General features: G+C 45.2%; 1 protein-coding gene across 1 annotated transcript in view; it reads right to left on the bottom strand.

The window, feature by feature from the left end:
- The window catches only part of RTKN2 (rhotekin 2), a 237,501-nt gene extending 220,278 nt beyond the window's left edge, over positions 1 to 17,223 (bottom strand). Inside the window, exon 1 of the mRNA XM_085608786.1 lies at positions 16,967 to 17,223. Within this exon, the coding sequence (XP_085464912.1) occupies positions 16,967 to 17,107 (141 nt within the window). The 5' untranslated portion in view covers positions 17,108 to 17,223. The remainder of the gene's footprint in view (positions 1 to 16,966) is intronic.
- Between the last annotated feature and the right edge of the window lie 6,687 nt (positions 17,224 to 23,910).

Genomic DNA, 23,910 nt, shown 5'->3' with positions numbered 1-23,910 from the left:
AACTGCTGTTTGAAAAACGTTGTCCTCTTGTAAGAAGGCAATGTCTACCTGGTGTCTCTGCAGATAATGTAGCACCAGTTTACCTTTGTGCTGATTACTCAGCGTCACCATGTGCCATGTCGCAAACGTAATGTCAGCCCAAAGGGAGCATCTTAGCGCGTGCTGTCATTGCTTAAGTGAGAAAAAGAAGGCGAATGTTATCTGCAAGAACAGTGTGAGGGCATCAGCTGACAGTGAACCTAAGAGATGCAAACCTATCCGATATTTGTCACATATCGCTCCCACCTTCCCATCCCCGTATTTACAGAGAAAACTCAACCCCAACAAAATTCCTGCACACATGAATTCTCACAACTTAGAATAAGATCCACACAGATATGTGCAATACACACTTGAGGGGTGGCATGCCAGGTCCCTACCTTCTGTAGGGATGAGACCAGCTAATACACAGTGTAATTTGCCATTCAATTAGATTTTTAAACATTCAGCCAGGCATTCAAAAGTCATTCAACAGCGTGTGCACAGGCCATCATCACATATATATGGTTATAAAAAACAGGGACAGAAGAGCTCATCTTTAAAGAGGTCCTACTGCTGAGCTCCTCCAAGGGCTAGTATCAGAATTATCAAAGATAAGAAGTAGTTCCTCTATCAGGCAGATGCACACATTAGTGCTATCAGGCCAGAGTAAGTGTCGCTGAGAGATCTGTATATCAGATCGTAATGCCCTCACACACCTGTTGGGGTGTCATGCTTCATCATAGGGCGCTCCACGTTAGGCCGACGCTGCAATGCCCGACGGGCCTGGTGGCTACTTTAGCAGAGTTCTCTCGATCTGTGGATGCCGTAAATGGTGAGTGCAAGTGGGCAATGTGACTAAGTAAAAACAGTGGTGCATTCTTGTGGTCCTTAGGTACCAGGATAGCATTAATAACAAGTGGTTACTTGTTATTAATGCTATCCTGGTACCTAAGGACCACAAGAATGCACCACTGTCTTCACATAGTCCTGGGGACCATATCTAATTAAAGAGGTTTCCTATGGGTTCCTCTTCCTATTTTAAGTCACCTTTTATACTCTAGAACTCACCACTCACATTGCGTGCTTGCACTCACCATTTACGGCGTCCTGAGATCAAAAGAACTCCGCTAAAGTAGACACCAGGCCCCTCAGACATTGCAGCGCCGGCCTGATGAGGAGCATCCTATGATGAAGCATGACACCCCAACAGGTGTGTGAGGGCATTACAATCCAATATACAGATCTCTCAGCGACACTTACTCTGGCCTGATAGCACTAATGTGTGCATCTGCCTGATAGAGGAACTACTTCTTATCTTTGATAATTCTATAACAAGGTGGGACCAGAAATATCAGCCCATGCAAAAAAGATCTCCACTGCAGCCAGAGTGTGCGCCCGGCAGCGACTTCTCAGGTGATTCATGCAGCAACAGGGTCCTCAGCATACTTGCAACATAAGTCCTGCACTTCCGTCACTGGATCGAACCTGCGTGACCTGCCATAGATCTTGACACGAAGACAGGCAGGATATACCCCATAGCGGAGTCCCAGGTTGCGTAGTGTGGCTTTGACTGTGGTATCCCCAAGTTCCGGAGGTTACTGCGCCAGCTGCGTGCCTCTAAATCCTCATTCATCGAAATAGTCTTCAGGAGTCGTTCCATGCGGTCAATCTTCTTGGCCGATTGGGCCGCTCCATCCTCTAGATCCGAGCCTCTGCCCTCCACCGTGTCAAGTCTCCGTTCATGGTGATCCAGGCGTATCCTCATTGTGTCTAGGTGCAAAGGAAGTACAGAAGCAGTACCCCTATCGACAAGGGAGATGCGCTGAGAGGCAGAGAAATCAGCCCAGCAATCCTGCTAGGCCAGTATCTTTTCCATCATGGGGGCTAGCGGTTGATTAGTGGACAAGACCTCCCCCGCTGTATGGTACTCCCACTGGGTTCAAGTAAGCTGCCTCTCCCGTCGCACTCACACCCACGAGGCTGGTGACCGCATGGCGGTTGGGCTCTGGAGTCTAGAAGTCAATGCTAGGGAATTTTATGCCAGGCCAGTCCACTGCAGGTTCTTCTCTTCAGGTCCCCCCCAATGTACAGGGCCCCCGTACGATGTAGGCAGGCAGGACATATAGGCCTATGTCGGCCTAACTGCGCTGCGATCCCCAAGGCTCTTAAATTTTCAGTCTGGGCATCTCAGGCCGCCACTCCCGCATACCCAGGGCCAGTAGATTCTCCCCTGGAGGTGCAGTGTATATGGAGGGGTGGGGGCGGCGGGAGACAGGACGAACACACACAACACTGGACCAGCCCACCTCAGCCCGATGGCCAACCTCCAGGCTCACCCATGGGGCCTTCAGGAGGAGCATGGGCTGGCCTTACTCTGTTTTCAATTATGGTCGCTCCGGGTGCGGCCTCCCACCAATTCCGTGCCTTCTTTCCTGCAGTCGTCACCAGTACTCGCGGGCAGTCACCGGAGTCAGCCTCCGTGATCATGCGTGTTTTCCAGCTGCCGATCCAGGCACTGGACGCATTTTCCCACTGGTTCTCTCGGGCACTTGACGGGGCGATAGGGCGATTGCGCGGCCCGTATCAGGAAGATCCGTGTCTCTAGTGCAGGCTTGCCCTGCCGCAACAGAGCCAAGTCAGGCCGCAGAGAGGCCCTGTTTTTACGAGAGCTCTTCGGAGGGTGTCGGCCCTTTCAACTAAGCTGTTGGAAGCTGGGGAAAATAAAGCAACTTTCAGATTCTGCACATCGCCGTGATCAAAAAACATGCGCATCTTATGTGACAAAAAATGTGTACCATTGTCTGTCGCAATCTATCCGGGTGACCCCTCAAGAGCAAAAATGAGTTCCAGGAATTTAATGACATTTCCATTGTTTGGAGAATCGTAGAGCATACGATATCGCCACTTGGAATGATGATCAATTAGTAAAATGTGTAATGTCTGCTGCTACTGGGTACCACCTCATCCTCACCCAGAGAAGTCCATAGCAACTTTGTCCCACGGCTTCTCTGGTAACGAAACGGGATGGAGAGGAGGGTCCATTACCTTCCACCTTTTGACAGAAACCAAACACTCAGCACACGTGTCAACCAATACCTTGACCTGCAATTCTAACAAAGGCCACTAGTAGTAAAGCTTAGCGAGTTTACATGTATTGGTAACCCCCACGTGCCCACGATGTACAGCCAAGATTATATCCCTCCTTACAGCTTCCGGCAGCACAAACAAATCATGACGCATAATCATGGTATGGACTACAGACAACTCATCACCCACCAGAAAAAAAGATTCTTCAGATCACTAGTCAATTTCTCGCCTTCAGACCGACCTTCGGTTACAATCCTCTTGGTCTGACTAAGTCTGCCATCCTTGGTTTACGCTTCCTGCCACGCATGTTCACTAACGGGAGCACATTCCTCAACTGCATCCAAAGCAGCCACTACGCACTCAGTGTCGTCCAAGTCATCCACATCCTGATTATCATTCAGGGCCATACACGATAGACAATCAGCCCTGAAGTTTTCCCCACCAGGCAATGTTTGATACTAAAGTTTTATTCTTATAGATTATGGCCAGTAAAAACTTCAAATTCTCGTCCCCAAAGGCAAGTTCTGAACTTGCTGATAGCCCACACACAAGCAAGAGCCCCACGCTCTATCGTGCAGTAATGGGTTTCCATCTGTTTCAACATCCTGGATGTGAAAGTTACAGTGTGTTCTTTCCCGGACAACCACTGCCCCAGCCCAGCTCCCAGCCCTGTTATACTAGCATCAAAGATGATGAAAGACTTACAACCATCCGGGTATGGACACAGCGCAGAGGCTCCCACTATTAAATCCTTGAACTTGTCAAATACCTGCGAGAGTTTGCCGGTCCATGCAAACTTTGCACCTTTACTTAACATAGCGCTTAAAGGCTCCCCAGTTTGCGCATATCCATGCACAAACTGGGCAAAGTATTCTGCCAATCCTAAAATGACCGTAAAGCATCCCCATCACTGGGTGGAGCTGCCACACAAATAGCTTTGTTCAAGGAAGACTTAGGCTTGATGCCATCTGCTGAGACCACATGACCTAAATAGTCATGCTGTAATGTACCAGTCTTAGCCGTCCCTCCTTATGGCCATGCCTGCTTTAGCTAAAAAGGACAATACCATGTGGAAAGTAATGTTGTGTGTTTCCCAACTATCAGCGTAAATCAAAATGTCATCCTGGTAATCCCACACCACGGGGTTATCTTCCAACAAATTGTCCATAAACTTGTGGAAAACGCTAGCAGCCGAAGCAAGACCATAATGCAATTTTAGGTATTTAGACACCCCAAACCGGGTGACAAAAGTGAATAGTTCTTGTGACTAGGCCATGAGCTGTATCAGGGGATATGCTGGGTGCAGATCTCCAATGGAAAACAATTTAGCTCCCCCCAACCTCGCAAGTAACTCTCGAATCTTGGGCAGAGGATGATAATCAATATGTTTTTGTTAAGGACCGCAAGCCAGCGCAAAGCCTGACCTCTCCAGACTATTTCCTTAACACAAAGATGGGAGAACCCACTCCAAAGAGTCACAGGACACAATGGTCCCCCTCAGCACACAATTCCTGAAGTACAGATTTTAGCTCATTCCTGGCACTCGAAGGAATTAAGGCAAATTCGATGTTCACAGCCCTTGATAGTTCCCAATGTGTCAGAGAACACATCCAGGAATATCTTCAACGCATTCTCCATATACGCGACCTGCAAATCATTAATTACACACACGAACGGAGGACCTTCTTCCTGATAATTTGCTGGCAACTCCCCTACAGCTATAGGATTTTCAGATCCCGGCACCAAGCATAAACTCATCCTGGCCAAATCTAGCTATCCGATGATGTTCAGTCCTTTGATAGCTACATACATTTTTGTAACAGTGCACCTTCCCAACACTCCAAAGTGGATATGAATTACCCCAGCATGTCTATATCAGACTCGCCACACAATTTGAGATTAACATCCATCAGCTCTAGTTTGACATTGCCATTTCACCTGACCAGAAACATTCCTGCTGACAAAATGATAATTGGCGATCCAGAATCAGCCGTGACTGCGATCTCAACATCACCAATTACAGCAGTACCCAATGGCCCCTTCACCATTTTTTTTATCAAATACAGAATTACATTCAACAGTAAATATGACTGACATTATCCAGCTTTTCAGTACATGCGTCAATCGAATCCCGCACTTCAATGCTTTTGACTCGTGCTTGATCTAAACACCCCTTGAAAGTGATTAGTTTCCTTACATGACATGAATCTTTTACCAATAGCGGGGCAGTTAACACTATGACTGAGGTGTGTCTTAGAGCCACACCTGAAACAGAAGGAGTTTCCCTTTTTAAAAAGGTTGTTTCCCAAATATCCCTACATTTTCCTCACTGACAGTGTCAACCTATCCCAAAACACAGAGCATTAACCGAGTGTTCACCATGAACTGCCTTGGATGAAACCATAGAGTGCTCAATGCCCTTCGCTGTGTCAATAGTTTCCAATAAAGTGGACTTCCTGCAATCACCCGCAACCAAGTAAGCGCTCCTGGTTTTTTTTTTAAGGTACGTTTTAAAAAAAAAAAAATTCGGAAAAGCCTGCAAACACAAAATTGGTCTCTGATGTATATGTCAGTGTGTGCTTCAAACTCGCACGTCGATGCCAGCACCCTCAATGCCGAAATGTATTCTTCCACACTTTCATCAGCACTTTGCTCTCACATAAAAAAAATGATTTCTTTCAAGCAGAATACTCGGCTCCTCCGCATACTGCTTGCTTATGCGCGTCAAGGCCTCTTTAAAGCGATTCCACTCTTTACTATCACCAGAGCTTCCCGGTGGTGGAGAAACTGATGGAAGATTCTCAAAAACCTGCTGCGCTGCAAACCATATGCAACTGTATAAGATTGCCACTTTCTGTTATCGAGAATATTCAACCACATCAATGGATACCAAATTGTTTTCGCAAAATTTTACCCACTGGCGCCACAATTTTGGGTTTGCCTAGATGCTGTAGAATGGGAGGCGGTTGGACAAAATGCTGAGCGTTGACTATATATTAGACTTAGCTGGCAGTAGTGCATCAATTACAAGAAAGAAGAAAAAGGAGCTTTCGCCACCAACTTCACTCTCTAATTCCACAAGATGTGACCAGCAATCTGTAATTGTGCCAATAAAGATGTAAATAAACCTCCTTCTCTTCTTGATTTTTTTTTTTTAAAGGTATGGGTCACCATATGTGCAGGCTGCAATTAAAAACCTTGCTTGACAAACCAAGGTGTGCCTGTCACGGTGTGCAGGCACACCGATCGGTGCTTAATGCCAAATCAATAAATACTCAGGAAGCAGGTGTGCCCGTCACCGCATGCAAATAAATCGCTGCCCACTAAAACGCAGTCAAAATAACTCAATCACCGCTCATTTCCAATGTGACGCCAGACGCAGTGAATGCGAACAAAATGTGCCTTCACAGGTGCCCAATCCACCATGGCCACCAGCGACAGTAGTGTAATGACATGCTGCTTGACGATGAGAGGCAGGATCGGGAGAGCATGCAGGGTCCCAACAGCAAAAAGGCCTGCGATGTCCAAACCAGCCCTAAATCCTACAAGCAGCAGCAGCAATAGTGACGGCTGGTAGAGATCAAAGTAGATATGTTACGAGGCAGCTGCGAGGGTCTTCACAAGATGAAATAGCCAAACCAGGGTTGGTGGGTGCATGCGGGCAAGCTCCGTTCGTCACCAACATAAAATGGCAGGTATGACAAAGCATAAGTAGTCAGATTGGTTTATTAGTCTTTTTCATACACCTATGAACCGGAGCATAATGCCTGTGAACAGCTACCAGCAACTGTCCCCATTGCAGTTGAGCTCGCCGGCACCGTTCCGCTCCCGAACACGGAACACTCTTCGTAACAAAACAAGGATCCACTTGCTACAAATACACACGAGGATTCTAATACTTACAACAATTTCGATAACAAAATATATTCCTACAGCAGGGGGTATTCAAAAAGATAAACTTTATTGTCCTATATTCATATGTTCACTGAGAATCGAGTTCGGATTCCACCATGAGCCACCAATGTCAGGTAAGGTTCTCCAGAGCAAACAGGTACACATACCAATGGGCTCTCTTAAAATAGAAAAAGCTCAGGCATCCCTAGCAATCTGTGCTTAAGATACCAAGTACACAACAGAAAGTGGGTGCCCCAATGCCTCCTTGAGTCTCTGGGTAAATACAAGTGAACAACCTGAAATTATTTTTTTTGTTGTGCTTTACAATTCATTTACTGTTCCAAGATGGCCATCAGCATTTTCCGAATTATAAGTATAGGCAAAGTAGGAAGATGACCAGATACATGAGGGTAGAGGGGTGAAAGCTAGGATAAAGAGGAGGGCAGGTCGAGACAGGGGAGAGATCATAGAACACGATGTTCTCCTAAGGAAATAAAAGAAAAACAAGCCCCTCACTTTGACAGTGGAACGATCTAACTAGAATATTGGGAAAAGCCATTGAATAAGAGACCAGGGAACAGAGAAAAAACAAGGGGCCAACTTATTCTGTGTGTACTGCATCTGACTCAATAGGCCTTAAACAACAGACAACTCAATCTGTTGGTAGGCGAGATAATACGTTTACCTAATCTCCCAACCTGCCATTGCTTGCAAAAGGGTGAAAATGAGATGTGAAAGAAAGTCCAAGTACGTTTATGGGTATATAAAAGTTTGTATTATGTTCGACTAAATAGCTAGAGTGACAATAAACAGAAGTGGAAGGTGCTCAAAATGTTTTTTTCTGGTTTGAATGTATTGGTATTTATTTACCACATCTTTTATTGAGGACATTGTTAGCAGTTATATTATTACGGCCATGGGATGTTATATTTTAGAACATGCTGCTTATATGCCAGTGTATGAGTAGTTTATGCATTGGATGAAGGTTTTACACAATTATGTTGTTAAAAACTTGGTTTCCATCCACTTATAGTCAGTATACTCTAAACTCCAGCGAGTAGACTTTGTAATATAGAACTTTGTCCATCAAAATATGTAGGATGTTGTTAAGATTGTATGGAGGCTGTAAATATTATTTGATGTTTTGGCACAGTCCTTAGACATCCGGATACAATACTTTTCAATTAGGGTAGAATTGTGTTTCAAGCTGTTCTTCAGAACTTTGTAAAGCAATTGATAATTCTATATTTTGTGTACTGTGTTATTTTGTGGGTTACAATTGAGTTGATGTTTCTAAGAGTGTATAGTAAGAATTAAAATTTATTTAGTACGTTGAGGTGGAAGAATAGGGACATATGGCACCTTCAACCACCACTCAACATCTACATGGCCCCCTTCGCAGGCATCGTCCGACAACACGGCCTCAACATCGTATCCTACGCCGACGACACCCAGCTCATCCTCTCCCTCACCAAAGACCCCACCACTGCCAAACTCAACTTCCAGAAAGTAATGCAAGACGTCGCAGTCTGGATGACCAACAGCTGCCTGAAGCTCAACACCGAGAAGACAGAAGTCCACATACTCAGTACCACCCTTTCTGCATGGGACAGCACCTGGTGGCCGACTGCCCTCGGAAGCCCACCTACCCCCTGAGACCACTCCAAGAACCTCGGCATCGTACTTGACTCATCATTCACCATGAACCGACGGGTCAACGCCTTCATCTCTAGCTGCTTCAACACGCTCCGCAAGACCTTTAAGTGGATCACCCTGAGTCATGGAAGACAGTCACCCACGCACTCATCACCAGCAGAGTGGACTATGGAAACGCACTCTACGCCGGCATCAACAAGTCCCTACTCCACAAACTCCAGACAATACAGAACACCGCCGCCAAACTCGTCCTTGGCATCCCCCGACAGGAACACAACAACCAACACCTACTAAGTCTCCATTGGCTCCCCGTGGAGAAAAGAGTCACTTTCAAAATCCTCACTCATGCCTACAAATGCCTACACAACAACGGACCCAAATACCTCAATGACAGAATCAACTTCCACGTACCCAAGAGAAACCTCCAATCTTCCAACCTCGCACTGGCCGAAACCCCACGCATCCACAGAGCTAGAGCAGGCGGAAGATTCTTCTCTCACATTGCAGCCAAGACCTGGAATGACCTATCGGCAGACATCAGACGCAGCCCCTCCCTGAACACCTTCAGGAAGACCCTCAAGACCTGGCTCTTCGGCTAAACAGATCTGCGGACCCCCTCAGCGCCTGGAGACCCTCACGAGTGAGTAGTCTGCTTACAATTCCCCGATTGATTGATTGACCTTAACTTGTAAATATCTGGTCTCTTAAGGTTTTGTGATGTAGTCACTATTAACCTTCCTTCAACCTGAACATTCCTTCAGCTTCAGTCTTGTCAGGAAATTTCATAATTTTCGCTCACAATGGTTTAGCACCTGAGATCTTCTATAAAACAGTGTGACAGGACAGTTCTCAGCCCAGTTTTTACCAAATAGATAAAAACCAGGCAGCGGTCACCTCTCAGACAATGCTGCAGGTAAAAGATGAACATTGCAACTGGCAACTCCAACCACACCATACTTCCAATTTCAATTGAAGGGCTGTGCAAATTAATAACTGTCCCAGTATCTTTCACCCTCCATTTGTTAAGGAGAAAAGAAATGGGTGACTTCAGCACCTGCAGCCACTACGGGTCTGCAGTTGGCTATGCCGGGCCTCCTGCTTGCTGAGATGTGCGAGCCTAGCGGGCCCATGGCAGCCATGAGCGTTCATATGGCAATCACATAAAGAAAGAGGAAAGAACTACAAACACATCCTGCAAAAGAAACTATAAATTCACCAAAAGTGCTATAAAACCTACAATAGATACTGTTTCCTAGATGATGTCCTAACCTATGTCATCAAAAATAGATACTTGCGAGATCACCTCACCCACAACTTATTGTGACATGCTTAACCATCAGCGAACCCCCACACTGAATAGGATAGTAGATCCTAATGATTCAGTCCGAGTGACGTCTCCCCTGTAGTTACACATTTGCCAAGGGTTAAACGTAGGAATTTGCACCTACTAGGCCCCCGTCTGCTGCATAGTGGACCTCTATGTGAACCACAAGGCTCTAGTATATCCCATATTAGAGTTCACTATCTAGGTATTGCAGACAAATGTGAGACCCTTATGCCTCATATATATATACTTTTCGCATTCCTAGTATGACCGATTAAACAGGGAGTTCTCTAGCCCTGAATAAGATTGTAGACCAGTAATACATGTTGGTAATTAGAAGTGGTTAGGTGAATCACTACTTTTCACCTTTAGACCAAGTATTTTGGTTTTATCACTTACCATGGGTACCTTCAATTAAAGAGATGCTCTTGGGGTATACCCTTATGTATTTTTATTCTGTTATTTGGACCTCTGCGACTTTCCGGTAAGGCAAGAATATAAAAGAAGTCCCATTTTTGGGTTGAGTCTACTGGAGTAGTTCAGCATGGGGGGGGGGGGGGGGGGGGGGTTGCCATTGATGAAGCATGTCACAATAAGGTGTGGGTGAGGGGATCTCTCAAGTATCTATTTTTGGAGAGACAGCTTAGGACATCTACGTAACATTTACTACTCTCGGCATTTAGTACACTCAAGCACTTTTGGTGAACTGAAGAGCTTTCATATTGCCTAGTTCACCATAGCAAACATTAGGGCAGGTCAGCCGTCACTGTCCTGGTCTCTTTCACACTCATTTGTTGGAGGTCATTACAGGCCTTGCACAGCACGCCTTGTGATCTGTTTACAATATATTATTTACAAATGTGAACATTGTGCTAAGGCAGCAGTTAGCTGGTCCAACTAACATTTCCTGGCCTTTACGGAAGGGTGGAGGCGACCTGGGACATCTATAGCTATCCTGCTTTCCTCTTTACAGCTGCATGCTATGCACTAAGGTTACTGTCACCTTTGCTGGGCCTTCTTGGTCTGCCAAATGGTGCAGGCCAAAGAGACCAAGAGCAGCTACCAACGTTCTTATGAGCCTGGTCAATATTGACATGGTTACAGAGCATCTGTTACCAATCTTAGGCCATGGCGATGTCAGAGAACAGTGACAACTAACTCCTTCACCGGCAATATGCTTATTATTGCGAAGATGCTGCAAGGGAAGTCATCAGCTCTCCCTGCCTCTTCCACCCTCCTTTGTAAGCGCAGGGTGGTTTGGCACAGTTGCCACGGCCCACCTTCTTCTGCAAAATAAGCAGGCCAAAGACGACTGTGGAAGCGGACACCTACACTGGCACTCTATTCGCTGTAGGTGGCTATAGGAGTGTCTGATGCTTAACAAGCGTACGGAAGAAAAAGACAAGAAGCCTGAAATTTAGAAAACAAAAAAATAAAAACGTCCCATGTGCATCCTACCACATAGAATGAAAAAACATAACCAAGTACGTAGTTTCATTCAAAGAATAGTTCTAACCTCCACCACTGTCAAGTGCAATGTTATAACGTCATTGTAAGTGCTCCCTCACCAGGTTTATTTTTATTCGCGGTCCCGTCCTGGTCAGGAAAACGGTCTTGGATACAAGCACAATGTAAGAGTGAAGGCTATCAGATTAGCAAGTTGTAATCCATTTTGCGGTCAGGCCTACAGAGGGACAAGCAGCTTTTGGCAATGGTTCACTGTCGGGACATCTTGCCCCTTAATATTTATTATGCCCAACTTCTGTACATTAGGTACCTAGCCCTGCGGGCTTACAAGGCATGGTTAGATGTGGCTTACCCAATACATAAAAGTAGGTTTCTGTTGAGACACAAAAAATGGGTTCCGACAGCTTCTAACATGAATAAAGAACTTTTCCTTGCCACGTGTCCCTCCAGTGGTTGTACAACTGCAGCCCAGCCATAGTACAATGGTATTCTCTGGATCAATAGTCTTTAGTTATTTGTGAGCGGTGCAAACAGAAACTGCAGCCCACACATGACTCTGGTGTTTTTTCTGCATAACTGAACCTCGCTTTACTGGACAATTAAATACCATAATAGGGTATAGGCAATTTAAAAATACATTTTTAGGGATGGAGTGCACAACCAAAAAACGAGCAAAAACAGAGAGAAAAGACAAAAAATCCAGGTCCCTAGTCTGGAGAAGTAGGGGGCTCTTATCTAGCTGCATCTGTGGGACACACAAGAAATCTTCAGGTGTGGGCCACACAAGAAATCTTCAGTTACACTCTGGAATGTATTAGTAGCTGGCTGAGCAGTTTTCGAAGCATTCAAGTGGCTACCAGCATGGAAAATCTGTGTTGACATTGCTTTTGCACAAAAACTTCAGCTCCAAAAGGCAACAATGCTAAGAAGCGATATTAGTGTCACAAACGTCCACTTCACAAAACACTTAATTCATCTTACATCAATGGAGCGGTTTCATTCTGAACCACTCTCCACTTACGTTTCATGGCAGTCCGGCGTGAAGCCAAACCTTTCCATAGTTATTAACCCCTTCGCTGCTAGGCCTTTTCCCCCCGTGCAAAGCCTTTTTTGGGCTATTTGGGGTAGTTTGCGCTTAGGGCCCTGTAACTTTTTTACCACGCAAGGTATCCATGCCAAATTTGCGTCCTTTTCTTCCAACATCATGGGGGATTCTAAAGGTACCCAGGGTTTGTGGATTCCCCTGGAGGGGACCCAGAAATTAGCCAAAATACAGCTACATTTTGTTTTTTGGGGGAAAAATGGGAAAAGGGTGCTGCAAATGAAAGCGTCTGTTTTTTTTCCCTGCAAATTGCATCTAAAAAGAGTTTGTGGGGCTAAAATCACAATTTTTCCAGCGTTTAGGGAATGACAGACTTTTGCCAGAAAACCAAAAAATGTACCGTTTTGGCATTTTTCTGGGACATGTCCTATTTTTGCTATTTTTTGTGCTTTCAACCTCCTTCCAGTTAATGGTAGAAATGGGTATGAAAGCAATAATGAATATACATTTTAGAAAGTAGACATAATTCTTAATTCAGCAAGAGGTCATTTGTGTAGATCCTTCAAGGTTTCTTTATAGAAACTAACCGTTAAATATATGAAAAATTAAAAATTAGTTGAAAAAAACAGCCATTTGTGTCAACGTTTTCACCTGTAACTTCTTCTAATTATAACAGCTCTTTGAAAGCAATATACCGTTACATCCGCTGGACCTTGCTGGTTTTGGGGATTTATAGGACTTGTAGGTTCACCAAGAACCCAGAGCCAAAAACTGAGCAGCGACTTGCAATGTTTTTTTTTTATTGTGTACCAATAGCAATTATTCTGGGAAAATGTATACATGGAAAAATCGGTATGAAAGACACCTATGTATTTCTGAAATGGGAACAAAATATAGAGTTTAGAAACAGTAGATATTTGCACATTTTTCAAAATGCCTTCTTTTTTACACATTGTCTTTCATTTGGAAGGCAGAAATGCATCGAAAGTCAATAGGTAATAACAGTTGCTCTACAATTCTGAATTACTCTAAGTCTCCCGAGAAAAATGGTACCTCACTTGTGTGGGTAGGCCTAGTGTCCGCGACATGAAACGGCGCAAAACGAAACGTGGACACACCACAATTTCACAGTGAAAAATGTCCCTTTTTTTGCAGAGTGCCTAGCTGTAGTTTTTTAACCCTAGCTCTGCCGGCACCTAGGGAAACCTAGCAAACCTATACATTTTTTAAAACTATACAACAGGGGGAATCCAGGATGGGGTGACTTGACTGGGTCTCACCAGGTTCTGTTACCCAGAATCCCTTGCAAACCTCAAATTTCGCTGAAAAAAAAATAATCACTTTTTCACCAATTTCTGAGTGGGAAAGTTCTGGAATCTGCGTGGAACCACAAATTTCCTTCCACCTAGCGTTCCCCCAGGTCTCCCGATAAAAACGGTACCTCACTCGTGTGGGTGGGCGGGTCAAGGACCCGCAACAGGCAAGGGCCCAAAACATATTGAGGCGACATCAAAATTACCTATCACAAACCAACCTGGTTTTGCAAGGGGGTTCCATACGTTTTTGGCCCAGGGCTCAGCGGCCATCTAGTGAAACCTACCAAACCCACACATTTCTAAAAACTAGACACCCGGGGAGTACAATGAGGTATGGCTTGCGTGGATCCCCCCCCCAAACGTTTTCCTACCCAGAATGCCATGCAAAACTCAAATTTAGCTGAAAAAAAACACATTTTCCACATATTTGTGAGTGGAATCACCGTGCTGGCACAAATGTCCTACCCCACAGCGTTCCCCTGAGTCTCCAGAGTAAAATAATACCTCACTTGTGTGGGTAGGGCAAGGGCCTGTGACTGGGAAGAGCCCAAAACATAGGGAATAAGGGTATAGCACCGAGAATTCTAAGCGCAATTTTTTTTTATAAAATACGTTTTTAACCAATTCTGCATTGGACACCCACACATGTGAGATATCATTTTACTCAGGAGACTCAGGGCAACGCTGTGGGGTAGGACATTTATGCCGGCATGGTGGTTCCACACAAAAATATGTGGAAAATGTGTTTTTTTCATCTAAATTTGGAGGTTTGCATGGTATTCTGGGTAGGAAAACGTTGGGGGATCCACGCAAGCCATACCTCATTGGACTTCGCCGGGTGTCTAGTTTTCAGAAATGTTTGGGTTTGGTACTTTCCCAAGATGGCCACAGAGCCCGGGGCCGAAACCCAAGATGCCCACCCCCCCCAACCAGGTAGTTTTGTTATAGGTAATCTTGAAGTCTGCACAGTACGATTAGAGTCATTTGCTGTTGCAGCCACTATGCCTACCCACACAAGTGAGGTACCATTTTTATTGGGAGACCAGGGGGAACGCTGGGTGGGAGGAAATTTGTGGATCCACGCAGATTCCAGAACTTTCTTTGGGCAGCCCCCACTCCTACATAAATACAAAAAAAAAATTCCCTGGTTTCTAGTGGGGTGGGGGTGAGGGGGGGGCAGAAAGACTGGATTTTTTTACAGGCAGAGGGTGGGGGAATTGACATGTCCGTTTTGGGCTGCCCCCACCCCCGATTCAAATTGGCAAAAAAAATCCCTGGCTACTGCCCCCATCTGCCTCCCATGGGGGGCAGAAAGGCTGTAGTTGTGGCGAGGGGGCTGGGGGCATTGGCTTGCCCTTTTTGGGCAGCCCCCACCCAATTAAAATTACCCCCCCAAAAAAATCCCTGGTGTCTAGTGGGCTTTCTACCCCACCCCCTGGGGGACAGATTGGGGACTAATGCCCCCATCTGATCCCCCGGAGGGGGGGGGGGCAGAAAGGCTGCAGTTGTGGTGGGAGCATTGGCATGCTCGTTTTGGGCAGCCCCCACCCTCATTGATATTGCCCAAAAAAAAAATCCCTGGCGTTCAGTGACCTTTCTGCCCCCCAGGGGGGGGGGCAGAAAGACTGAATTTGGCCAATTGTTTGGGGGGGGGGGAGCCAAGGCCCTTGCCCAAGGGGCCGCTCCCCATTCCCTGGTGGATACCTGCTTGGGGATCGCCCGCCCCAGGGAAGCTCTTCCCCAGCTCTTGAGGCTTTGGGGATGAAAAAGAAATCCCTCTTGAGACTGCACCAGAGGGAATTCCGCTGCCATGTGCCAGGACGGCCGGGAGCCGTACTGAGCACACGCCCACTGTGTCTCAGGACGGCCGCCGTGCTGAGCACGGAAGGGGTTAAGACATTACAACAGTGGAACCAGGTTACCTCTATAAGCACGGCTGCCAAGCAGTGCTAGAGGTCTAACACTTTGCTAAGGTCTAAGACTAGAGGATAAAACCTGCATGAACTGGAGGGCAGCCTCTTTGGAATGACTGAATGGACTATCAAGGAAACATTTTCGATTCCTTCTACCTCAACGAAGTTTTATGCTCAAATTCTTTCACTCCGCTTACAGAGGCTAAACTCCTTGGATCAGAATCTATAAAAGATGGGTTTATGTACCAATACCACCCTGGTTTGCTTTTACTAATTGATCCTTGCTGATTACAGTCCTTAAGTTCAACTTTAACGGAGAAACTTACATGGGCTGGCATTTAACGGGCATCCTTCTAACTACTATTGCCTATGTAACTCATCTTGCAAATGTGCCATCCTTAAATGGTGATATTCTGCTCTTCAGACTCCTGCAACTTGAGCAAATCCTTGGTAAATAAACATGTCCCTAAATGTTACATGCCATTCTGTAACGACGTGCATGATTCACAGTTTTCATTTAAACAAGGGATGCCAAAAAATATACAATAGAACGTGCAAAAAAAGATTGGCAGACACCTTTGGAAAAAGTCTAATAACCCTATTGAATAGAATTAAAACTATCATTTGAGCAAATGTTTCCCGTCTAATAACGACTTACAAACTGCTGTTTCCCACACAAACCAACACATCAACAGATTAAATAGAACAATGGCAAGCAAAAGAATGTAACCACCATAGTCAACCTTGATTTGAGGCAGAATTACAATTACTGTGCTGTACACAATTCAAGAGGCCAAACACTCGCGCAAGTTTGAAATACGGCCTGCACGGGCAAATAGTTTAATTTCTAAAAAAAAAAAAAAAAAAAATTCATAAACTGTGGAAATAATGTTGGAACATGGAGATCAAATCGTCAGTAATAACAGCAATTAATCAGGAAGTGCAGGTGCTGCACTTGCGAACACAGCTGAGAAAAAGACGCGACTTACTGGTTTCTGATAAGCGAAAGTCACAACAAAAACAAAACATGACCTGCGCCCGCTGCACTCGCCCTAAATATTATTTCATTTGCGACGTACTGTAGAGCCCCACTCATATTACGAAGCGTACAAATGCCGAAAACGCTACGGTTTCACGGAGTAACGCAGCTTTCAGCTAAGAAGACTCGTAAAGTTGCAACCCCCGATGATAAAAAAGAGAAGTTTGCCCTGAGCCGTTTCACACTCCCACCGTGTGCTCAACTCACCTCCGGCTCCATAAGCGCAGCCGTCTCTCGCACCTTCTTCCGTTTGATTTCCATTCCCAGCGCCGAGCACTTGGCCACCGTGGCCCGGCATTTCTCCGTCCGCTTAAACATTTGAAAATCCCGCCTCGGCTGCCCTGCCATTCTCTAATCAAACACTCATCGGCTTTTCTCTCTTTCCCACACTCATCAGCCCTGGAGATATCACAGGGGAGGGGGATCCTGGGAGAAAGCTTGGGGGCGGGACCTGGTGCTTTGGTGTACTCCGCAGCTGCCACAAACGTCGGTCACTTGAGGGATGGGGATGAACGAGGCAACCATCTTGGAATAGCCATGTGCCGCGAGATTAAATGTAACCATAGGATAGCTTGGATACTACCTGAGCAGTGCAACTATTGAAGGACAGATGCTTCGACCTTAGTGCGCATGTATTTTAGGTGCAAAGATTATATATGTAAATGTGTTTATATTCTTTAGTATTCGGTAGTGTGGATAGTACCAAAACAACATCTGAAAATCAATGGACTTTCATTTTTGCTCTAGGAAACACATTTTAGAGAAGCTGGATCTTCATTTGCAACCCTCAGGAATCAGCCGCTTTCTAAGATTGGCCCATTTGTCGAAGGCGATTACGCAATTACATAATTCTGCTGTTGGGAAGGCCAGTTGCTATCTCGAACATCCAAAAGTAATAATAGTCACACCACAAGATCAGTGCACTTTTCAATTCCAGACATTTAAAAAATATTGCATGCAGCACATTTGATGAAATCGACCTTTCATTTGCAAGGAATGTCTGCCACCGCTGTGCTGAATACAAGCGTCCTTATAGACACAGAAATACTGATCTCTATAAATGTGATAGCTGCCAAATCGACTTCTGTGTTGGACCCCTTCAGCCAAGTCTGGCTTATAAGAGAATTGTTCACAAACCTGAAGTTTCACTTGGTATTCCTAGCTTGTTTTTTGCTCTTTCGACAGCATTTACAGGCATTTGTAACTAGCAACATTCCACACTCCAATATTTGGAGATTTTTTTAACATTCCTCTAAATATTCCTGGAGTTACAATAGTAAATAAAACTCCTAGACCATGTTGGGCAAAGATGCGCTTTTCCAAAATATTATCCTTGTGGACTTAAAAGACAGATGCTGTAACTTACAGCTTGGACTGATTGAGGGGGTCATGCAGCATTATATTGTATTGTATTACATTGTAATTGCATCTATATAGAGCTGAAATCTTTGAAGAGAAATTTGGGAGTACTACGGTTGGAATAGTATATGTCTTGCATGTGGCCCATATGGACAGTGCTTTGGTATCAAACGTGTGGACCAGAGATGTGCTGTTATAGTAGTTTGTTGCTGCCCTTAGGAATGAGGCTAAACAAACTGAATAATAGGAATCAAACATGACAATAGACACAATCCAGGTGGGAAGCTCTTGATTTTTGAAGCAAAAAATGCCTTTCATTTAGCTCTCTCCTGCCTAAATTGCATCAGCCTCAATGTAAGTCAACGGACAAAATACATTCTGCTGATTTGTTTTCCAATATCTCCCATTTTCCAGTTTTAAAATGTTGGTATGTATGTAGGATCCTTTGCATTAAAGTAAGTGGTTGTTTGAAAACCACGGGAATGCACTGTGGCCTATATGGGATGTGCTTCGATGTTATTTATGTCCTAGAAAGCTCAGCCCATGTTGATGCAGTCATGAAGCAGCCCTGCCAAGTATCCCAGATCCAGGTGTGACTAGCTGTTCCAGTCTAAGATGTGTATTGCATGCTGGGGCTAATAGTCTTGGTTATTCCATTATTAAACCAGGCCTACAAGCTCAAGAATGCAAAGAACAAACCTCTCATGGAGAGGCAGGTCCGGACTGGGAACACAAACTGGCCCTGGCAAACTCCTCAGCCGCCCCCCCCCGTGGTGAGGGGGAGTGCAGCCGAGCAGTTTGTGAGGGCCGGTTTCAGCTGATTTTGTTACAGGGGGCCGATATTGCCAACCCCGGTAACAAAAACGGCCCCCAGGGGTCCAAAACCGGCCCCCACTCTATCAGCCTACCAGGGAAACGCCGGGTGCCCGCTATAGCCAGTCCGGCCCTGTGGAGAGGCTATTCACACAAGAACGAGGGAAATTGGCAGCTATGTTGAAGCTGCACCAGTGGCGGCCCTCAACATTTTTAACAGGTGCAGCACCGAGACACGGATTGCAGAGTGCTTTTCAAACAAGTTAACACTTGTGTGCCTGTCTGCAGCATAGTTTTTAAGGCTGAGTCTGGCCCAAATAGAAACAAAATACCAGCTAACAGATCCTTCTTAATATGTGGAACACCTAAAAATCAACAGAATCTCCAGGTCTCCAAGTGCCAGCAGCAGGCTATTCAGGGTTCTGACATGGAATATCACCAAAGCGAGAATAGTGTCAGATCTTGCGTATTTACTAATTCATCCACTGTTGGAAATTGGCACTCTCTGAATGATCACCCCAAACTTTTTGCTTTCCTTCTCCTCTTTTTCTGACCTTTTTGTTGGCTTTAGGACTCTGAACACTTTACCACTGCTAATCAGCACTAAAGTACATGTGCTCTCTTCTCTAACCATGATATGATTGGTTTACATCTGTTTGGCATATTTAATTTCTCTCTCTTGTAAAGTGGTATAATATGTACCAAGGGTCTGTAAATTAAATGCTACTAGTGAGACTGCAGCACTAATTGTGCCACCCACACAGGTAGCCTTTTGAACCTATCTCAGGCCTGCCACTGCATGGCCTGTGTGTTCAGTTTACTTCTACTTAAACTCGGCATTTGATACCCTTTGAAAAGCCTTAAACTCCCCTTTTATTATAGATAAGTGCCCCCCTATGGTAGGCCTTAAGTATCCCATAGGGAAGGGTGCTGTGTAAGGAAAAGGTAGGACATGTACTTTAAAGTTTTGCACGTCCTGGAGTCAAGCTATCCTGGCTGATGAGTGGTGAAACCCCCAAACCGGTCCTAGGATGCTTGGTTCCAGTCCAGAGAGGACCTGGCCTGGCATTTCGAGCTGGACTGTTCCCATTGGCTGGGTTCAAACTGGAATGACATGGGGAGCACAAAACAATGGATTCAGGCCTCGATCTCTGTATTATGGGGAATGTATGACATTGTTCTGCATTCTGTCCATCAGTTGTTCTTTTTGCACTTGTAGAAAGTGGAAATTTCAATCAATCAATCAATCAATCAATTGATTGATTGATTGATTGATTCCAAGGGAGGAAAGGGCTGACACTCACATCTGAATAGGCAGTGGCCTCACCCCCACAAAAAGGGCTGATTACCCCCCATAGATAGTCTGGAGCCAGAGCTGAGGAAGAAAGGATACTTGTTCACTTCAAATACCCTTCTTTAAAGTTACTCCAACTTCAAAGACACATTTTGGTATAAATACTAGGTCTCTGACCCCATCAAATCAGACACTTCTGGACACCAACTGGACTCTGTCATAAGAACTGCTGTGCTGCATAAAGGACTGACAGTCTGCTGACCTGGAAGGCCTGCTTTTATCTTGTGCTGCTCTGCTGCTCTCTGACTCTGCTTAGGAGAGCTGCACTTCTTGGCTTGCCGACTGTTGCTCGAGGCTCAGAGATATCAAAATCTCTACGCCTGGTTCACTGGAAGTGGATGCAGATACATGCACCAGAGAAACTGATGCATCTCTAGTCTACTTGGAGCAGAATCGGAGATTCAATCCTGTTGGGGAGTAGGATCGGCGCTTCTCTCTCAGAACCAACACAACGCCTTGAAAGTCCGAAGCATCAGAACCAAGCATTGCCGCCATTGCAGTGTGGATAGATTGACACATTCCCTCGACTGTGTGGAGCAACCCGGCACACCGCACTTCAGAACCAATGCATCACCATCACTGCATGGAGAAAATAAGCACATCATCTGCTGCGGGATCGACATCGACACATTGCTCGACGGTGCCCTACATCTCGCTTTTGTGACCAGGATAAGGCACTTTGTTCAACGGGGCCTGGGTGGGTCCTGTAGCTGGCCTGCGCTCCATCGCGGTTGGCCAAAACTATTGACTTTGCCCCAGTCCAGCGTGACCAGATAACCCTCATTGACGCAAATAACATAACATTACACTTATATTTCTAAAGTGCACGTTCACCTAAGAGTATGTTCGCGCTGAATAACAGATGTTTATTGTCACCCAACTTATTGCACTCCTTTTATTGACCTCAGAATGATGAAAGGCTGAGTGGATTCGCTGGGATTTGAACCTGTGACTGTGAGGTCAAACACAGGCCCTTACAGTGGACACATTAGTCCACCAAGCCACCAAACCTGGCCGTTTGTCAGCTTATTGCTTCTAATCATTAGAACTCTTTTCATTCTTTAAAAATTCATAACTCAAATTCAACTTATTAAATTTATGTCATTTTGGTGTTGATTTATTAAAATAATTATTGTCTATTTTTTTTAAACTGTGGGGAGCCTTTTTGTGGGGTTTTCATTGTGTTACTGTGTGTGTTGCACAAATACTTTACACATTGCTTATTTAGATAAGCCTGCCTGCTCTGTTCCAAGCTATCAGAGGGTGAGCACAGCTTATCTTTTAGTGTGTATCTAGTTTACCCTTACTAGGATTGCGGTTCCTGCTTGGAGAGGGTGCATACTTCTGCCAACTAGAAACCTAGTTTCTAACATCCACCTATACATTCATCTCAATGGGTTAGCACCCATTCCAGGCATCTATCTGTGACCTTGATGGTATTCATGCCTTAACTATACATGTTATGTGAATAAAGAAAAGTTGTACTAGTCTGTCTCCTGCACCTCTTTGATGCATAATGAAAGAATGCACTTCACGTGTTTACTCTGGGTTATGTAATTATGTGTGGTTGATGTGAAGTTCTCTGGTTGGACACTCAACACTGGAAACCTGTATGAGGAGTGCAGTCTTTTTGCTTTTTTGATGGAGGCATTCTAGATTCTGTTGAGGTGGGCTTTGTCTATTGTGCTTTTGGATTTCATCCTGTCATGCTGTAGAACAGCCATTCTTTATTTAGTCTTCTTATTTCATTAATAATCCCAGACAATTTCTGGCTGCCATTTAGTGTACACGGATAGTAGAAGAGGATTCAGCTTGTCAAATACTCTGGAATGCCATTTGTACATTTGGATGACCTCTTTTATTTGGTTGGGTGTTGAGCCATGAACCTACGTGGTAGGTATGTCATGTATGTTAAGGTATTATAAAATCTATGCGTAGCTGCCCGGTGACTTCATATCATATGAGACAGGGGTCAGGTGCCTAGTGCTATGCAGTACATTTAATGATGTGAGGCTCAGTGCGTCCCACAACAATTTTTCTCTGCCAGGAGTTCTCAAGTTGCATGAGTAGATAATCCTTTCTAGGTGTATTTTATGCATTCTGGTTTTTGTAGTCCTAATTTTCTAACAGTCCCAGATTTGCAACAACAAAAAAAGCACTGGAATTGCAATTTACACATGGGTGTAGGAAATTTAAGAGCAATGCTTGTGTGCCCGCAGATTAAGACTTTTATTTACCTCTCAAAGGAGTGGTTGATCCACAGAGGTATTTAGGAATCACGCCCCTAGCCAAAAAGGGAAGGAAAAGGAGGGTATTGACAGAGTACACTGCTGATCCTCCACCACTAGGTATAGCAGTGGAAGTGAGGCAGAGCAGCATATTGCAAAGTGGACGCCATCAGTGTTGGAAAAATAATGCATTCAATAGGTGTGTGTATGCGTGTGAGTGTGTGTATGAGAATGCTCTTGTGTGTAAATGTAAAGTGACTACACAAATGAAAGATTTACCAATGTGCATAGCAGGTTAGTTACTGGCCCTGAGCTCCAATGGCAGCAGAGCCCACCCCCAGATTCCCTCTTTCTCTTCTAATTGGCAGAGCCTTCAGAGGGTCAGACAGTTATCAGTACTGGTTGGTAATCAGTGTGGCAGCCTGTGTTGCCTGCATGTGTACTCGATCTCTCGACTGCCATCCCCCTCCTGTCCCCTGACAATACACTCCATGAGGGTGCTTAGGCCCCCTCAGTTCTCATGATGCGGGGAGTTACCAACTGTAACTGTCCTTTAGCCCTGAGGAGGTGTGGATTGGTACAGTAGGCCTACGACTTCCTTTACAGGCCACCACCATACATACCGACATTTGGGAACACCAAAGTGGGTGATCTAAAGAAAAAAACAGGAGTGTCCTGCCTACAATGGGAGTGATAGCATCTCTGTGCCTCCAGGACCAGAGGATGATGGAGATCTGAAAAAGAATTTATGGTTGGCTGTTGAGCTACGATTACTACAATCACCCGTGAACATGTATAAGCAAGGGTGTATTGAGAAAATGGAAATACCCCCACACTTGGCATTACCTTGCCACTTGAATTATGCGGCAGTAGAGGGCAAAATTATGCAGTCAAGTTGGTTAAATTATGCAGCAAGAAAAGGCGAATTATGCAGCATAATGTGGCACATTTTGTAATCCTATTATTTCATTATTTTATAATTTTTAAACTTGGTAACACTGTCTGAGCGTTTGTTGCACCTCATCCATGGGGGGCGCCTCAGGTGATCTTCTTGGATTCCGAGGTGAACAGTGGGAGACGGATCCACTGTGTTCTTCTGGTGAGGTACGAGGTGCTCCATTTAAGGACGTCTCACAGGATTCCGATGTGGTGGAGTCTGTTTATAAGGATGTGATGGGAGATGGTGTCGAAGGTGGCTTACAGGTCTAGGAGGATGAGGGCTGCCATCTTGCTGAGGTCCAGGAGGGCTCTGATATCATCTGTGGCTGTGATCTGGGCTGTCTTAGTGCTGTGATTGGCCCGGAATCCAGATTGAGAAGAGTCCAGGAAGCCGTTGTGTTCCAGGTGTTCAGGGAGTTGCTGGTTGATTGCTCTTTGGGGAACCTTCGCAAGAAAGG

Source organism: Triturus cristatus, chromosome 1_2, assembly GCF_964204655.1.
Source record: "Triturus cristatus chromosome 1_2, aTriCri1.1, whole genome shotgun sequence".
In the NCBI taxonomy this organism is placed as follows: domain Eukaryota; kingdom Metazoa; phylum Chordata; class Amphibia; order Caudata; family Salamandridae; genus Triturus; species Triturus cristatus.
The sequence above is the reverse complement of the archived record's forward strand: the minus strand, read 5'-3'. Positions and strand labels throughout refer to the sequence as shown.